At 37.1% G+C, this 18,453-nt stretch overlaps 1 protein-coding gene across 1 annotated transcript in view; it reads left to right on the top strand.

Annotated features, from left to right (window-relative positions):
• Nucleotides 1-17,699, top strand: part of PALMD (palmdelphin) — a 58,770-nt gene extending 41,071 nt beyond the window's left edge. The window contains exons 4-8 of the mRNA XM_003933272.4: nt 1,612-1,726; nt 1,865-1,898; nt 2,009-2,122; nt 3,765-4,880; nt 8,995-17,699. Of these exons, the coding sequence (XP_003933321.2) occupies nt 1,612-1,726; nt 1,865-1,898; nt 2,009-2,122; nt 3,765-4,880; nt 8,995-9,038 (1,423 nt within the window). The 3' untranslated portion in view covers nt 9,039-17,699. The remainder of the gene's footprint in view (nt 1-1,611; nt 1,727-1,864; nt 1,899-2,008; nt 2,123-3,764; nt 4,881-8,994) is intronic.
• Nucleotides 17,700-18,453: the final 754 nt, after the last annotated feature.

Raw genomic sequence — 18,453 nt, 5'->3', positions numbered from 1 at the left:
CAAATTAGGTAAGGACACTGTGGGAATGATATACAGTGTGTTGCAGAAAACCTTTAAAAATTATACAACAAACTTGCATCTGATATTAACCGTATTCAACATGCTTTCAAATACATCATCTCTTAGTGTCACCAAATATCTGTACAGGGTAAAAAATGAATTTCAGAGAGGTTAAAAGAATTGGCTTTTATAAGAAGTGAGTAGCAGTGACAGGACCGCACCAGATTTATCACTTTCAGTGCAGAGCTTTCCCCTTTAACAAACTGGACCAACATATATCCCCACAGCTCTGCTGAAGGGTAGACGTGCTGCCATGGATGTGGAGGAATTTCAATAAAATGGCAGTCACAGCTAAATAACTTCTAAAAAACCAGAGGTTACCCATTTATTTCACTTAAAGTTCTGTGGTATGCAACAAAACCTCGTCAGTTATAAATGGCAATCTACCAATGGCCAGAGGCAGCAGCAAAGTAAGAACTTTGAAACTGAAGCAATGAGCAAAGAGCTGGCAAGCTGACCAGCTCTTGGGCTTTTATTGGTGTGACAATAGCACAGCGTTTTTGAGCTGCCAGGCCCATGACCATCTTCAAGAAGAAAGCCAAGAAAACTGACAGTTCTCTTAGCTGACACGAATATCCACAGCTGTCATCTCCTGGACCAGCTGTTGAATCTAATCAGCCATCCTCTGAGGCAGCGGACTTTAGAGCCTTAGTGTATTTGGCTGAGAAACTGTGTGTTATGTGGCTGCCAAGGGCCAGCCTTCATGCTTAATTGCCAGTGGCTGTATGTTTTTATAGAGTAGAGGTCACGATGCTGCCCCCTGGAGTTTATTTGAATCTGACATGCAGCTGTATGCTGACCGAGATATCAGCTCAGAATGCTTGCAACCGTCCAATTTCAAATGTCTGTCTCTTTGTCATTGTAAGTTACTTATACTGTGTCAGGTTATGTGTGCCTGTTTTTCCCCCCAGAAAAAGTAGTCTCTAGAAACAGCAGCAGTTGAAGCTACTGTGCCTAGATTTGGTCCATTTCCGTATCTCTTTACCCTACTCACTATAATATGGCCAAACTCTTAGGAAACTGAAATTAAATGAAAGTGTCATTTTCAATGACAGAATATGCAAGAATTTTAAGTATTAAATGGCTATGACTATTAAGTCAGTTTAATAGTGTTTTCTCCAAATAATTTATATGGTGACTTGGATATGAAAAACTGGTGAACTATGTAATAACTACAAATATACCATTCCTTTCAGTACATCTTTAAACTTATGTCTCTGTATTTAAAAATCTCTTTTATTTGGAAATAACATTATAATTACAATGAAGAAAATAGAGCAAAGGTCAAGTGCTTTACTAAATATGTTCCTTTGTCAAAAAAAGAAAACTTGGAAATTGTTCAAAGTCGCACGTTAGGTATCTTCTATGTATTAAGTATGATGCGTGGTGTGATGCTAAGTGTGACATTATATTCTTAGAAGGTGTCTGGCTAGTTACATGCATATTCCAAGAAAAGTTCATATATGGGGAAGATATATTTGAGAACTCTGCATTTGTGCTATGTTAAGCAAAAAAAAAAAAAAAAAAAAAAGCGTATCTTTTTGTTGTCAGGCTTGAGAAAGAGATCCAAGATCTTGAAAAAGCTGAACTGCAAATTTCAACGAAGGAAGAGGCCATTTTAAAGAAACTAAAGTCAATTGAGCGGACCACAGAAGACATAATAAGAGTGAGCGTTACCCAATTTTAAAACTGTAATTCTCTCAGAAATGAATCAACAAATTCTATATAATTTTTCAAAGCATATCCACATTTAGATTCCATTTTTTAAACTGTATTAATCATGGAGAATTCTTTTTTCTTATAGTCTGTGAAGGTGGAAAAGAAAGAAAGATCAGAAGGTATGTTTTTGAATAACTTACTTTATGTTTAAGTTTTTTGGTAATTTGAAATTTTTCCCATTGTTATAAATATATTCTAAATGTATTTTGAATTCATATTAATTTTACAGAGTCAATTGAGGACATCTATGCTAATATCCCTGACCTTCCAAAGTCCTATGTACCTTCTAGGTTAAGGAAGGAAATAAATGAAGAAATAGAAGATGATGAACAAAATAGGAAAGGTATATGAGAAATTGGTGTTCAGGGCATGTTCTTAATTTCAGATTTTACAATGTTGCATATTCACAACTTGCTATGACAATTATTCTTTGCTTATTCTTTCACGTTAAGCAATGGTCCATTTTACAAAGTCCCATGAGGTATCTGAGTCACTGCATAGGTGAGGATAATGAGGGTATATTAATAGCATTTATTCCGTGCGTTTTATTCCCTAACAAACCAGACAGGGATAAAGAGATAAAGACCTGAAGGAGACGAGAAGTTCTTGAAAGTAAAGCTTCCCTGGTCAAAAAATGTTTCTCCTGATATATTCCACCCAATAGAAACTCCTTGGGGGTTACTAAGAGTCTTTTTTGAAAATGAAATTATTCCTTCAGGAAGTTCAGGCCTTATTTACCTCCATGGGAGACTGACTTACATAAAACTAATGTTTCAAAGCTTCTGGAAAAATGAAGGCTTGTATGAGGACAGAAAGGAAACCTTTGAATTTTAGAGTGGAAGGAAAAGCTATTCTTTATTTGCAGATAGCAGTCATTTATTCATTCAACAAATGAATGAATAAATGAATGAATTAATGACTGCTATCTGCAAATATTTAGTGAATGCCTACTATGTGCCAAGTTCAGCTAGGCACATAGTAGGCATTCACTAAATATTTCATGGCAGGAAGTGCAATGCAGAGAATAAAGCAGAGAAGCTGGACAGAGAGAGTGCAGATGAGGGTGTTGCAGTTTTTCTTGGGCAGTCAAGAAAGGCCAGGAACCACGAGGCTATAGAGGAGGTGAGAAATACAAAATGCGTTCAAAAAGAAAGGTGGGGGGACACAACAAAAGCAAGCATTGTCACACTGTAATTTCGCACAGAATCCTGTTTTCTTTACTTTTCCAGTTGAAATTCCAGCCATAGGGATCTTACCCGGGTCATGAAGCAAATCTCAGCTTCCCCAGTTCTCTCCAGTCCATTTGTTTCAGTGCAGCTGATACTGCTCTACGTTTAGCCCTTCCTCTACTTGAAAATGGGAGTGGAAATGAAAAGAAACAGAAGGCAGGAAGAGAAGCGTATGATTCTAGTTTTCTTCCTCCCTTTTCCATCCCAGTTGTACGTTTAAACGGCCTCTCCATTGTGAAAACTTTAGAACACGCCTCTGCAATTTCACCAGGCTGCTGGCCTGTACAGTAAGGATGTAACTTTACAAAATACACTGTGCTAGGCACTTTACTCACTGTGATGCATAGTGCAACACATTCTTCTTGACAAAAGAAGAGAGTGATTCTGCCCGTTGAGAAATGCAAAAGAAAATACATCTGTCTCATTGACTTTATTAATAGGAATGAGGTTATCTTTTGACTCCCCAGTGAAATCTTTACTATGTGGAACCATCAGCTTATCTTCTCTAATCAACTTCTCTGCTTCCACATTTTCTGTTTTTCAGTAATAATTCCATTCACCATTACACAAAAACTCATGTTATTACATTTAATCATTATACCGTTAATGAGTAAAGTCAGAAATTTTAAAAATAGACAACATCTTACATAAAAGAACACAAAGGGTATACTTAATATAAAAATAAACACTGTGAAAGCAGATGAGTTTATAAAAGAAAAGTTAACTAAATCAACGATCAAATTTCTTTCTTAACAGCTTTATATGCCATGGAAATTAAAGTTGAAAAAGACTTGAAGACTGGAGAAAGTACAGTTCTGTCTTCAATACCTCTGCCATCAGATGACTTTAAAGGCACAGGAATAAAAGTGTATGACGATGGGCAAAAGTCAGTATATGCAGTAAGTTCTAATCACAGTGCAGCATACAATGGCACCGATGGCCTGGCACCAGTTGAAGTAGAGGAACTTCTGAGACAAGCCTCAGAGAGAAACTCTAAATCCCCAACAGAGTATCATGAGCCTGTATATGCCAATCCTTTTTATAGGCCTACAACCCCACAGAGAGAAACAATGACCCCTGGACCAAACTTTCAAGAAAGGATAAAGATTAAAACTAATGGACTGGGCATTGATGTAAACGAATCCATATACAATATGGACGATGGACTTTCCAAGGAAAGGGGCAACAGCTTCAATCATATCAGCCCCATCTGGCCAGTACCTCACCCCCGATCAGTGATTCAAAAGGCAGAAGAAACAGTACACACCCCACAAAAGAGGCTGATGACTCCTTGCGAAGAATCAAATGTCATGCAGGACAAAAAGGCACCCTCTCCAAAGGCAAGGCTGAGCCCCAGAGAGACAATATTTGGGAAATCTGAACACAAGAATTCTTCACCCACTTGTCAGGAGGAGGAGGAAGATATCAGATATAATATCGTTCATTCCCTGCCTCCTGACATAAATGATGCAGAACCAGTGACAATGATATTCATGGGGTATCAGCAGGCAGAAGACAATGAAGAAAACAAGAAGCTTCTGACAGGATATGATGGGATCATCCATGCCGAGCTGGTTGTGATTGATGATGAGGAGGAGGAGGAGAAGGAGGAGGAGGAGGATGAAGGAGAAGCTGAGAAACCATCCTACCATCCCATAGCTCCTCATAGTCAGGTGTACCAGCCAGCCAAACCAACACCACTTCCTAGAAAAAGATTAGACGCTAGTCCTCATGAAAACACAAATCATAAATCTCCCCACAAAAATTCCATCTCTCTGAAAGAGCAAGAAGAAAGCTTAGGCGGTCCTGTCCACCATTCCCCATTTGATGTTCAGACAACCGGAGATGGTACTGAGGATCCATCCTTAACAGGTAATAAAAACGACAAGGCATGCCGCTGCTGTTCAGCCATGTGACCCACTTCTCCTGTGCTAACACAGTCTTGCTTTCAGGCTTCTTGGACCACCTCATAAAACTAATAGGCACTGAGTTTTTTTATTAATGCTAATAGGAATTATTGTCACCCCAGTAAAGTGATTTAGTCACTTCAAAAGATAAAGAAAGTAAAAATAGATCATTGCCTTATTTGATATTTTATTGATGAACTTTAATAACTTGAATTTCATCTTGTATCAGGGTATGGTGCTGCTTGTGAGTGTATTTGGGTCACTAATATGTTGAATCGTCAATTACATATCTTTTCCCACTAGAATCTGATGACTACTTTATTTGTGCCTCACGGTGATTTAAACTTCTTATGTAAGTTAACAAGTTGCCTTAATTTTGAAACAAAATACAAGAAACAAATTTTATTTTCAGAGCATTTTATTACTTTTCTGTATCTTGTTTCTCTACACTTCTATAGTTTCATTAGTTTTATTTCCCTAATTTTTCTACATTTTAAAGTAGAACCTTACTTTATCTTTTCTATAACCTTTAACTTTGCAGTCTTCCCCAACTTAGCATATTTATCTTTTCTATTTTCTATATATTTGCATTTCTCATTCTTTGTAAAATTTTTATAGCTTTATAGCCAACCAGCTATTTTAGCATTGAGTAGAAAATAACTTTTAACACTTTTTTCCTACAAAAGTGATAGCTTCCCAATTTTAGATTTCTTGTTATCACTTTAATGTTATATTCTAGTTATCATGTATAAAGAATAAATAAGAACCTGACAAAATCAGTTATAATAGCTGTACTCACCTCAGCTAAAGATGTAAATCAAATTACCTAGACATATGGTTTCTATATGTCTACTAGGGATAGTAATTTTAAGTGTCTCTGATGGAAGGATTCTCATTAAAAAGCAATAATTATTAAATACAGGCTAATTTCACAAGTAGAACCTGCTAATTGTATGGAAGTATGATAATACCTGCATAATTCAGTAATATTTCTTCCTCTACAACTCATTAACCCCAATATTAGGTTGCCAATAATACAGTAAAATGGACCCTCTCCCATTATTTTAAGTAGTTAAAGTAGGTATCCCAAAGATACATTTAATTACCTGAAGAATTTCTACGTTTTTGGAAAGTGTACACGTCTATAACTTCCTCAGAGCTGAGTGGTAGGTTCCACAATGGAAAGTTGCAGATACTAAGTTTCTTTCCATTTTAAGAAAGAGCTTTGTTCACTGATCAAACTTTGCCATCTTAAACTCATTTTAAAACCAAAAAACACAGAAGACAGAAAAGAGGAACATGCTGTTTATGGTCAACAGTAGTGGCATTATCCACTATAAAACCTCCCATTTCTGAACTAGGATGTTAGACGGCTCCTCCTGAACACCCTTATTTCTTCCCCTCTAACCTTGTCAACACATTTACCCCATGGAAAATTTGACAGGAAGTGACTAACATTTCCAGACAACACTAATCATGCCCCTGAACTAAAACAATGAAAACAGGAAAACCTATTCCAGACAAAGTAACAATACAGAGTTCTGTACTATCAGTCAAAGTATCTTACAAACGGAATGCTCCAAATTCCTTGCCTTCCACCATGATATTGTTTTACATTGCTGTTTTCCAATTCAGCATACAGACTACAGAACTGATGTGTATTTTTTAAATGGGTTTTTAAAATAAGTAAGTCACAGTGTCATATGTCCTCAGGGGCCATACATATACATAGAATACATAACTACCGATGCACTTCAACTTCACAAACACCAAATGGGTTGAGCTGCTTCCCCTAACTCCCCCAGAAATATGCTTATGATACTTGAAAACTCACCATGTAGGTCAATTCCTTTATTTGCAGTATACATCACCTATTTAAGATAAATAGCCCTAGTAGGCATAATAGTTAAGAATTGTTAGTCTCTTTTCCCATAGTACAAATATGGTTATCAATGCCTTATCTAAGAGAAATTTTAATTTGGAAAACAGCATGAAGAAGAAAGAAATGGAAAAAGGTATAGCCTGGAGATTCTAAAGACAAGATTTGTTAGTCACAATTTTGAACAGAGTAAGACATGACAGAAAAATTCAGGCAACATTATGTCCATCTGCCAATGTAAATATAACAGGTTCATAAGATAAAGCTCAACACCAGACCCTTCCACCATTGCATGGCTCCAGCCAGCTTTGCTTGGGAGCTCACTGCTATCTCCACCAATCAGGGGGTAGTAGTTGGCTTTCTTTGGTAGTCCTCACCAACCTATTCTTGTACTTCCAGCTCTGTTCTGTCCTCTTAGAGATGTCAGTGGCATTCCAGGATGAAGTGGTGGGGACCTCAGCTCTGGGAGCTCACATGCTATTGGTGCTGATTGCCAACCTGCAACAGCCATTGGGGTCCAGGGGATACTGAGAGTAAGGAGACTTTCACCAAGTTCAGCCAGCTGAAACCATGCATCTGAATTGCTATGGGAAGAAGAGGCAGGGATCGGAGAACAGCAGAAAAGAGGAGTAAAAATGAGAGCTGATGGCCCAGGGTTTTTAGCTGCTAAACCAAGCCTTCTATTGCCAATATGCCCTGGCCCCGTGCATTTACTGGAACACACCATGTACTTGCCATAGGCTTGAAAAAGGAAAGAAAGGAAAGCCGACTCTAGCAAACTTCTCTGAACGTCCACAGCACACAGGATGTGCCTGATTTATGGAATTTTACGGTGAGGAGTGACTGTAAGAAAAAGCAGTCTGCCCTGACTTGAGACTCTTAAAAAGCTCCTCACTCCTACTCTCTTTTGTTGGTAGGGGCAAGATAGAGGCCAATAAAATCCAACAGTGGAAACTTCCTAAAGTCTCACCTTCTGCCATGTAACTACAGCCTCTCCCAGCAGTCGAGACCTGCTTGCTACAGAGTATGTTCTCTCAGCTCATCCTAAATTCTAGCAAATACTCTTGGCCCTGACACTAGAAATGATCATCCCTCTTACAGTTTCCAGGGAAATAACGCTCTTTAACTTCATTGAAATGGAACTATTTCATATAAGTGGAATGACAATTAAAAGGATCATGGTTTTGTTACAGAATTAGATCCCATCCCTTCTCATATTTGTGCAAAAAGGCTTCTTAGGCATGGGGTCATTTCCATTGTCAAAGAGTAACCAGTATATGGCATAGAAATGAGAAAACATATCTTCCATTTTATTTTTTAATTAAACAAAACTGTGTAATCAGTTACATCCCTGGTTCTTGGGCCATATTACATGTGAATGTAATATTAGATCATTATTATAATATTTAGATCAGTGCCTTGAAAGCATTTCTAAACTTTTGGAACATGACTAAGGCAGCTATACACTGAAATCCTAAATAAGGATAGAATACCAACATACTTGTCCAGAATACCAGAAGAGTGTTATACATTCTAAATCTACATTTTTAAAAAATGCTTTCTACATTCAATATATTATTAGCAGAAGAATATATCCCAAAAGACATATTTGCCATTTTAAAGCATACTTATATCTTGACAAAGACATTTTATAATCACTCACTTACATCTTGACAGACATTTTATAATAACTTTTAATTATTGGTTCATGTTATTTCATTCATAAAGAAATTTGTTTTTCTTATTGCATATCCAAAGGCCAGAGCTCCTTTGGGAAAGGAAGTTTAATGAGCTAAAAGCAAACACAGTCATGAAATAGAGTTTAAGTGTCCACACCTTTTTATTTTGGCAGTATGTAGCTCAGAAATGTGTGTAAAACACTGTCATCAATCTATAGAAATATATATATGGCTAACAGGGAAATTGTGCACTAATCCTGTATTTGTTCCACTTGTACTGTGTTTGCTCTAGTAATTTTTCTAATCTTTGTAGAAATAGATTCCTTCTAGTTCTGAACCTGCTTCTGCCCTAAGTTAACCATAGCTTATTATTTCTACTATCTTTTTGTGCTACTAAATCAATGCTCACATTGTTGGATAAAACCATCTGAGGTATGTTTAAACTTTACTGCATTCTATGAATGGTCATTTAATGTAAAAATTGAGGATTTTTTATAACTCTCTTTTTTCTTTTATTGCAGCTTTAAGAATGAGAATGGCAAAGTTGGGGAAAAAAGTGATCTAAGAGGTGTACCGCCTACATTATCTTTGGAGAAGACACTAAGAAGCATTTGCAAATTTCTCTTCTGGATATTTTGTTTATTTTTTCTAAAGTCCAAAAAGTTATCATTACAGTGTACCATATTAAGCCATGTGAATAAGTAGTAGTCATTATTTTGAAAATTTCCCAAAAAGCTGGGGAGAACAAATGTGTAACTTTTCCAGTTACTTGATATGATTCAGTGGGGGAAAACCAGCATTTTTTATCGTATTGATACCAAAGCATTTCTAATAAGAGCTTGTTAAATTTAAGAATAAAGTTATTTAAAATATTCTGAGTATACCATATTAACTGGTATTGTAATTTTGATGATATAAAGACTGGAAGATCATAGGAAAGCGTTTCACTTCATCACAGAAATAGTCAACTCTGACAAGTAAATATGTCGTCCTGAATTAATAATACCTTTATGAAAGTACATCCTCCTGCTAAATATCATTTCAGTTGGTTTGGTACAGGCTTCAAACCCTTGCACATAGCCAAAACGTGCATCCCATAATGATCCTCAGATCTGGGGACTGGGTTTGGATTGTCTGGCCAGTACACAGATGATAACTGGCACATTCACCCTTCTTAAATCATCATCCTTTCTTTCACTCCGTTTAATGTGAGCCCTGTGGTGCAGTGACTGATTATGACCTCAGGGTGCTGGACAGAGGATGCCCCATCCCTCAGAGAGCACAAATATGGTCTAATACTTGACTGATTCTTGTGAACCAGTTAGACAGGGGTGGCCAATCTTTTGGCTTCCCTGAGCCACATTGGAAGAAGAATTGTCTTGAGCCACACATAAAATACACTAACACTAACAATAGCTGATGATCTTTAAAAAATGCAAAATAAATCTCACACTGTTTTAATAAAGTTTATGAATTTCTGTTGGGATGCAAATCAAAGCCATCCTGGGCCACATGAGGCCTGTGGGCAGCTGGTTGGACAAGCTTGAGTTAGAATCTTAATATTAAAACTAACAAGAATCTTTACAGCATATTACTCCAAAGTGTCCTTGCCAAGATACTCAATCCCAATTTGAAGGGGAATACTCCCATGACAATAAATTCTCTCCTGTCTTGCCTTATTATTTGTCCCTCCTTCCAACCCCTCAAGATCCACTCCTACACACCTTCCCCTGAACATGCCCGTACGTATTACCCAGCTCCTCCAAGTCTGTCCATGAACCTTAGTCTGTTTCCTCCCAGAACAGAAACTGAATTTCCCTTCTGGGACCATGTATGAGCAGACTTTATCTTAATTACTGGTCTGGAGGTAATGAGAGGTCAGAGAAGCAGATGATGCTGAGGAGGACAGGCATTAACCTGCAAAGCCTTGGCTTCGGCTGAGTGGATTTGCAAGGGGCAGCTGTTCTAGCAGGAGAGAGCTACTTCTGGTGGCCTGAAACGTTCTGCGAAACCTGGAGGTTCAAATTTTTGAAGTAAAGTACTTTCAACAAATACCCCTATTCCAGGTCCAGGACTCCTTCCCTTTCATGGCTCTGAGTTTAGCCTAAGTGACCTCTCCAACTTGCACGTTCCTTTGTTGCCCAGCCACCCTTAGGATTGAAGCATGAGTTTTACTTTCACACAGTTTGCCTTCTGTCTACAAGAGACATAGGTCTCTTTAAACATTGCCATGAAGCCTGTCTGGCTTTCTGGAATGCCCCGAGGAAATAGTTGGCTGGTCTGAGCCTAATTCTTTTTCTTCAAGGCTTCTAAGGCAATTATCAAAAAGCAGCCAACTTCACAGCACATGTCAGTATGTGACAATACTTTTGCCCTGTACCAGTAAAGGGCAGAGCTGCTTTAAAACCCACCTCTTCCCTTTTCACCTGAACCTCATCTCTATCCAGTACAAGGGAGAGTCTTAGTAACTGTAAGAATACAGTCAGTCAAAAGTTGTTACCATTCATTTATCACACAGTCATCATTGCCCTCTGACCAGTGAGTGGACAGCCCAGTTCCAGAGTCCCATCCAGAGCATGTGCTGTGTAGAGCCACTCCCGATTCCAACAAGAAGTAGAGGCTGAAATTAGGACTCGGGTATAGCAGTTTGAGAAGTGATCCTGGGAGCAGGAAGAAAAGCACAGGAAAGAATGATCTATATAATGGTACATAGTAGAAGTCAATGCTTTAGGCACTGGGGCCTGAATTCTACCATAATCTCAAAGAGTGTATAGAAAGCAGCTAGCATTGTCTGTCTGAAGGAGAGGACTTTAGGGCATTTATCCACCAGCTCCAGTCCGTCACTGACTGAGGGAGCATAAACTCCCCCACACTTCTGGAATGCACTTGCATGAGAGACACACAGGCTCCTGTAGTGCCCAGAGTGAAGAGAAGAAGTACAGAACATGCCTCCGGAAGGATGGTAAGTCTGAACCTACTCAGAACTGTCCCTGCAGCTACGGTGCTGCACAGATGGACCAAGGGGAAATGACACCAACCGTGTCTAGCTGTGTAACTACAGGCAACACACCACTTACCCAAGCCTGTATCCTTATCTATAAAATGAGGTAAATGTCACATGCCTAGCACAGTCACTTGGGGACTCAATTTGTCAGTGAATTAAAAGAACCGAGTGTCCTGCCCATCATCAAGTCTGGCTGAGGTGTCACACATAAAGGTAGATATCATACACCCTCATCATTTCATATCTTGATGTTTTGTATATTTAGTGCTTATTTTAGGTCAATGGGACATTTCAAGTTAAGTGGAGTAGAAGTTAAGTGAAGGAAAACTTTGGGGAAGGGTAAGTGAAATAGAAGTTCAGGGTACTTTTTTCCCAGAGACGTGTAGTTGGTCCAGCTCTATTTGCTGAAACACTATATTTTCCACATTGAATTACCTAGACACCTTTGCTAATCAATTGGTCTTAGAAGTGAGAGACTACATATGGATTCTCTGCTCCGTTCCATTCACCTGCATATCTCTCATGCAGATTGCACATTTTATTTATAGTGGCAAATACTGTAGTTTTATAATAAATATTGGAATCAAGTAGGGGTATGTCCTCCAATCTTATCTTGTTTTTTAATAGACTTTAAAAACAGTTTTAGATTAATAGAAAAATTGAGAAGACAGCACAAAGTTACCATATACCTTGTACCCAGATTTTTCTATTTTAACTTCTCACATTAGCATTGTACATCTGTTACAATTAATAAACCAGTAGTGATATGGTATTATTAACTCAAGTCTCAAACTTTACTCAGATTCCCTTAGTCTTTAGCTAATGTCATTTATCCATTCCAAAATCCCAACTAGAAAACCATTAGTACTTTTAGTTATCATGTCTCCTTTGGCTCTTCTTGGCTGTGACTCTTTTTCAGATTTTCCTTGTGTTTAAATGACCTTGACAGTTCTGAAAATAACTGAGCAGGTATTTTGTATCTGGGTACAAACTATGGGTTATAATCCAACACAATTTGCTGCTCAAATTGGTCCAGCTTTGGCTAGTGAAAGTTCATTCACTTGGCTCCTGTGCCCCGTTGACATATCCCTATAAGTGATTTTGCTTTGTTTTTTTGTTGTTGTTGTTGTTTTTTGTTGTTTGTTTTTTTTTTTTTTTTTTTTTGCCTACTTTCTGGCACTACAAGATGACCCAGTCTCATTCTATCTATTTCCTTCCCCAGTTCTAGAATCAGCAACTTATTCAAGAGTTTCTGTTTCTTTTATTAGAGAATGGTATGGAGAACAAGATCTGGGCACCAGGCATGCTCATTGCTACTTTGTCTTTTTAAATATTGTTTTGACCATTTAAGGTTATTTGTCTTTCCATGTGAATTTTAGAATCAGTCTGCAAACCCCTTCAAATGAGCCAGCTAGAATTTTGATTGGAATTGAACTTACAGATCAGTTGGAAGAGAATTGTCATTCTAATACTGTCTGCCAATCCATGACTATGATGTGTGTCTCCATTTGTTTAGGTCAATTTTAACTTCCCTCAACAATATCTTGTAGTTTTACAGTAGGCAGATCTTACACACCTTTCATTAAATATATCACTAAGCATTTCATCATTTTGACACTATCAAAACACAAGTTAGTCTTTATATTTTTTTCTAGCTTTTCATTGTTATTATATAAAGATAATATTGTTTTTCTAGAGACTAGCAAACCATACAGTCAGGATGGCTAAAGGTGACCCCAAGAAACCAAAGGGCAAGATCTCTGCTTATACTTTCTTTGTGCAGATGTACAGAGAAGAACCTAAGAAGAAAAACCTGTGGTCCCTGTCAGTTTTACAGAATTTTCCAAGAAGTCCTCTGAGAAGCAGAAGACAATGACTGAGAAAGAGAAGTGTAAATCTGATGAAATGGCAAAGGCAGATAAATTACGACTGGGAAACGAAGGATTATGGACCAGCTAAGGGAGGCAAGAAGAAAAAGAATCCTAATGTCCACAAAAGGCCATCATGTGGATTCTACCTGCTTTATTCAGAATTCTGCTCCAAGATCAAATTCACAAAGCCTGGCATCTCTATTAGAGATGTGGCCAAAAAGCTGGGTAAGATGTGGAATAACTTAAATGACAGTGAAAAGCAGCATTACCTCACTGTATTAGTCCATTCTCACGCTGCTATGAAAAAATACCTGAGACTGGGTAATTTATAAAGGAAGGAGGTTTAACTGACTCACGGTTCTGCATTGCTGGGGAGGCCTCAGGAAACTTAAAATCCTGGCAGAAGAAAGAGAAGCAAGCACCTTCCTCACAGCGTGGCAAAATGGAGTGGGAGTGCCAGCAGGGGAAACACCAGACGCTTATAAAACCATCAGATCTCATGCGAACTCACTATCACGAGAACAGCACGGGAGAAACGACCCCCAGGATTCCATTACCTCCACCTGGTCCCACCCTTGACACGTGGGGATTATCAGGATTGCAATTCCAGGTGAGATTTGGGTGGGATCACAGAGCCAAACCATTATCAATCACCAAGGCAGCAAAGCTGAAGGAGGAGCATGAGAAGGATGTTGCTGATTACAAGTCTAAGGAAAGTTTGATGACACAAAGGGTCCTCCTATAGTTGCCCAGAAAAAGGTGGAAGAGGAAGATGAAGAATGCAAGGAGGAAGTAGAGGAGGAGGATGAATTAAAAAACTGTTTATCTATTTAAAAACTGCTTTTCTATAATGACTGTATCCTACAACTCTGATAAGTTCAATTAATTTTAGCTTTTTTTTATGCATTCCTTAGGATTTTCTACTTAATGATCAGGTTGTCTGCAAATAAAAACAGCTTTACTTCTTCCCCAATCTTATGACTTTTATTTCATTTCACTGTTTTATTGCACTGACTAGGACTTTCAGTACAATGTTACGTATTAGTGCAGAGAGCAGGCATTCTTTGCCTTGTTCTGATTTTTCAGAGGGGAAATATTATCTTTCACCATTGAATATAATTTTAGTTATAGGTTTAACTGTAGGTTTTTCCTGGATGCTGTTTATTACATTGAGGAAGTTTCCACTCCTGGTCTGCTAAGTTTTTAACATGAATGTGTTTTGAATTCTGTCAAATGCTTTCTCTGCATCCATTGAGATCATCAAATGGATTTTCTCCTTTTTTCTCTAATCTGGTGAATTTCATTGACAAATTTTTCAGATGTTATGCCAACAGTGCATTCTTTGAATAAACCTCATTTGGCCTTGATGTGTTACTCTTTGTGTAAGTTGCAGAATTTAATTTGCTAATATTTCATTAAGTAATTTTTATATTATAGATTTTCAGTTTATGGTCACAGGGAATATATTCTGTAGTTTCATTTTCATGTGATGTCTTTGCCTGGTTTTAGTGTCAGGGTAATATGAACCTCATAAAATTAGTTGGATATGGTTCCCTACTGCTCTGTTTTCTGAAAAAGTTTGTGTACTCTTGACATTAGTTCTTCTTCAAATGGTTGCTGGAATTCACCAGTGAAGCCACTTGGACCTGGAGTTTTCTTTCTGGGAAGGTTTTTTAGTTACAGATACAATTTTTTAATTTTTATTTTTAATTGTGATAAAAATACATTAACATAAAATTTACCATCCTAACCATTTTTAAGTGTATGGCTCAGTAATGTTAAGAAAATTCACATTGTCAACAGAGCCCTAGAACTTTTTCCCCTTGCAGCACTGAAACGCTATACCCATTGAATATCACCTCCCCATTTCTCCTTTCCCATCCCTGGCAATCTCCATTCTGCCTTCTGTTTCTATGAGTTTGACTACTTTCAATACCTCTTCTAAGTGGAACCATACAGTAATTTTCTTTTTGTAATGGCTTATTTCACTTAGCATCACGCTGTCCAGGTTTATTCGTGTTGTTGCATTTGACAGGATTTCCTTGTTTTTTAAAAATGAATATTATTCTACTATGTGTTTATACCACATTTTTTTCATCCATTCATGGGCATTTGAGTTGCTTCCACCTCTTGGCTATTGTGAATAATGCTGCAGTTAACACGATGTGCAAATATCTTTTAGAGATCTCACTTCCAATTCTTTTGGGTATATACCCAGAAGTGAAATCACTGGATCATATGGTAATTCTATTTTTAATTTTTTTGAGGAACATCCATACTCTTTTCTGTAACTGCTGTTCTATTATACATTCCAAACAACAACACACAAGGCTTGCAATTTCTCCACATTCACCAACACTTGTTATTTTCTGATGATTTTTTTATAGTAGCCATTTCAATGGGTATGAGGTGATATCTCATTGTGGTTTTGATTTGCATTTCTCAGTTATTAGCAGTATTGAACATCTTTTCACACACTTGTCAGCCATATGTGTATCTTCTTTGGAGAAATATCTATTCAAGTCCTTTGCTCATTTTTAAATTTGGTTACTTGGTTTTTTGTTGCTGAGTTATAGAGATTTCTTATACATTCGGCATATTAACACCTTATCAGATATAGGATTTGCAATTATTTTCTCCCTTTCTGTGGGTTGCCTTTCTCTCTGTTTCTTTTGATATACAGGAGTTTTGGGGTTTGATGTAATCTCATTTGTCTATTTTTGCTTTTGTTGGCTATGCCTTTTGTTGTCATATCCAAGAAATCATATGACTAAATACAATGTCATGAGCTTTTCCCCCATGTTTTCTTCTAGGAGTACAATTTTAGGTCTTTTAGGTCTTGAGTTTAGGCCTTTCACTAATTTTGAGTCAATTTTTGTATATAATGTAAGGTAAGGGGCTCACTTTGTTCTTTTGTATGTGAATATTCAGTTTTCCTAACACCATTTGTTAAAGAGATTACCCATTCCCCATTGAGTGATCCTGGCACCCTCATCAAAGATCATTTGATCGTAGACAAGAGGGCTTATTTCAGGGCTCTCTGACTAAGGGAAACATTCACTGATCTATATGCCTGTTTCTATGTCAGTACCACACTATTTTGATTATTGTAGCTTTGTAATAAGTATGTTATTCAAAAATCACAAAGGGTATAGTATAGAAAATTGTATTTTGTGATAAAAATGCAGATACTCCTTACTAAAAATATATTCTCTTCCTGTGTTAATTCTTCCAGCATAGAAATTTTTAAAGGACTATTATATATAATTCATAACTTAGAGGTAAATGTGGTATATATTTATGCAAATTCTCTACATCCTTCCCAACACTTGTTACTTTTTTTTATTATAGCCATTCTATTCAGGATATAGTAGTATCTCTATGTGGTTCTGATTTGCATATCTCTAATGAGTAATAATGTTGAACACCATTTTGTGAATTTATGGCCTATTTGTAAATCTTTAAGAAACGTCTGTTCAAATCATTTGCCAATTTTTAGTTTGATTGTCGTCTGAGTTGTTAAAAATCTTTATATATTTGATACTAGTCTCTTATATGATTTGAAAACACACATACATTCTCCCAGTCTGTGGGCCGTCTTCACATTCTTGGTGCTGTCATTTGAACCACATAAATATTTATTTATAGCACAGTTCAATATATCATGTTTTTTTTCTTTTATCCCTGTGCTTTTTGGACTATAAGAAATCAATGCTTAACCCAGAATCACAAAGATTTAGTCCTGTGTTTTCTCGTAAGAATTTTATAGTTTGCTCTTATATTAAGGCCTAAGATCAATTTTGCATAATTTTTGTCTATAGCATGAGATGGAGGGGGTTCTAAATTTATCCTTTTGTATGTGATATGCAGTGTCCAGGCACTATTTGTTAAAAAAGTTAGTCTTTCCCCCTTTGAGTTCCTTCGGCACCATGCCAAAAATAAATTGATTCCAAATCTAAAGTTTTACTTCTGAGTTCATATTTCTATTTGATTAATTAATGTCTGTCCTTATGCCAATATCATGCTGCCTTGATTACTATAGCTTTGTATGTTTTGACACTGGAAAGCGTTATGTTCTTCAACTTTGTTATTTTTCAAGATTGTTCTGCCCATTCTGGGTCTTTTGCATTTCCACGGATGTTTAGAGTCAGATCTCAATTTGTTGCAAAAAGAGCCAGCTAGCATTTTGACAGTGATTGTGTTGAATCAATAGACAATTTGGGAAATATTGTCATATCATACTATTATGTCTTCCTGATCCATGAACATGAGATGTATTTCCATTTCATTCAATCTTTGGTTTCAACAATGTTTTGCAGCTTTCAGTATACCCGTTTCGTGTTTCTCTTTTTATTCATATTTTAATCTTTTATTTTACTAATTTGTATTTAATTGTATTTTCCTAATTTCACTTTCAGATTTTTCATTGCTAGTGTCTGGAAATGCTGTTGATTTTTGTAAATTAATTCTGTATTCTGCAACCTTACTAAACTCATTTATCACTTCTAGTAGTTTAGTGAATTCCTTAGGATTTTCCATTCATGATTGTTATCTTCAGAAAAAAAAAAGTGATACAGTTTTACTTCTTCCTTCCAATCTGAATGCCTTTTGTTTCTGTTCCTTGACTTAATTGCACTTACCAAAACCTCCAATACAACACTGATGCAAAGTGACAGAACAGACACACACTTGTCCTGTTCCTAAGTGTTCAATCATTCACCATTAAATGTGATATCAGTTGTAGGTTTTTCTTAGATGCTTTTTATCAAGTTTCACAAGTCTTCAAAGGTCAGCCAGAGAAAGATATGGGCAAACAGGACTGGGGATCCCCTCTCTAGCATTTTCCTTTTCAGGATCACCCACTGACCCCAGCAGCTTCGGTTGCCCCAGCCATCAGTCCTGATTTCCTATGCCAGAGAAACTGTAGCTTTTCCCCTGGATCCTCTGCCACCCAGCATTCTACTGACTACAACTGCCCTGACGCTAACATGTACAAACAGAGTTCACTCCAAATAGTTTTCTTCCTCTGCAGGTGGACTCCTCGCCAGGAATGTTCCTAGAGTTGTTAAAATTCTTTATATATTTGATACTAGTCTCTTAAGTGA

This window comes from Saimiri boliviensis, chromosome 11 (genome assembly GCF_048565385.1).
Source record: "Saimiri boliviensis isolate mSaiBol1 chromosome 11, mSaiBol1.pri, whole genome shotgun sequence".
In the NCBI taxonomy this organism is placed as follows: domain Eukaryota; kingdom Metazoa; phylum Chordata; class Mammalia; order Primates; family Cebidae; genus Saimiri; species Saimiri boliviensis.
Note: the sequence above shows the minus strand (reverse complement) of the source record. Positions and strands in the feature narration are given on the sequence as shown.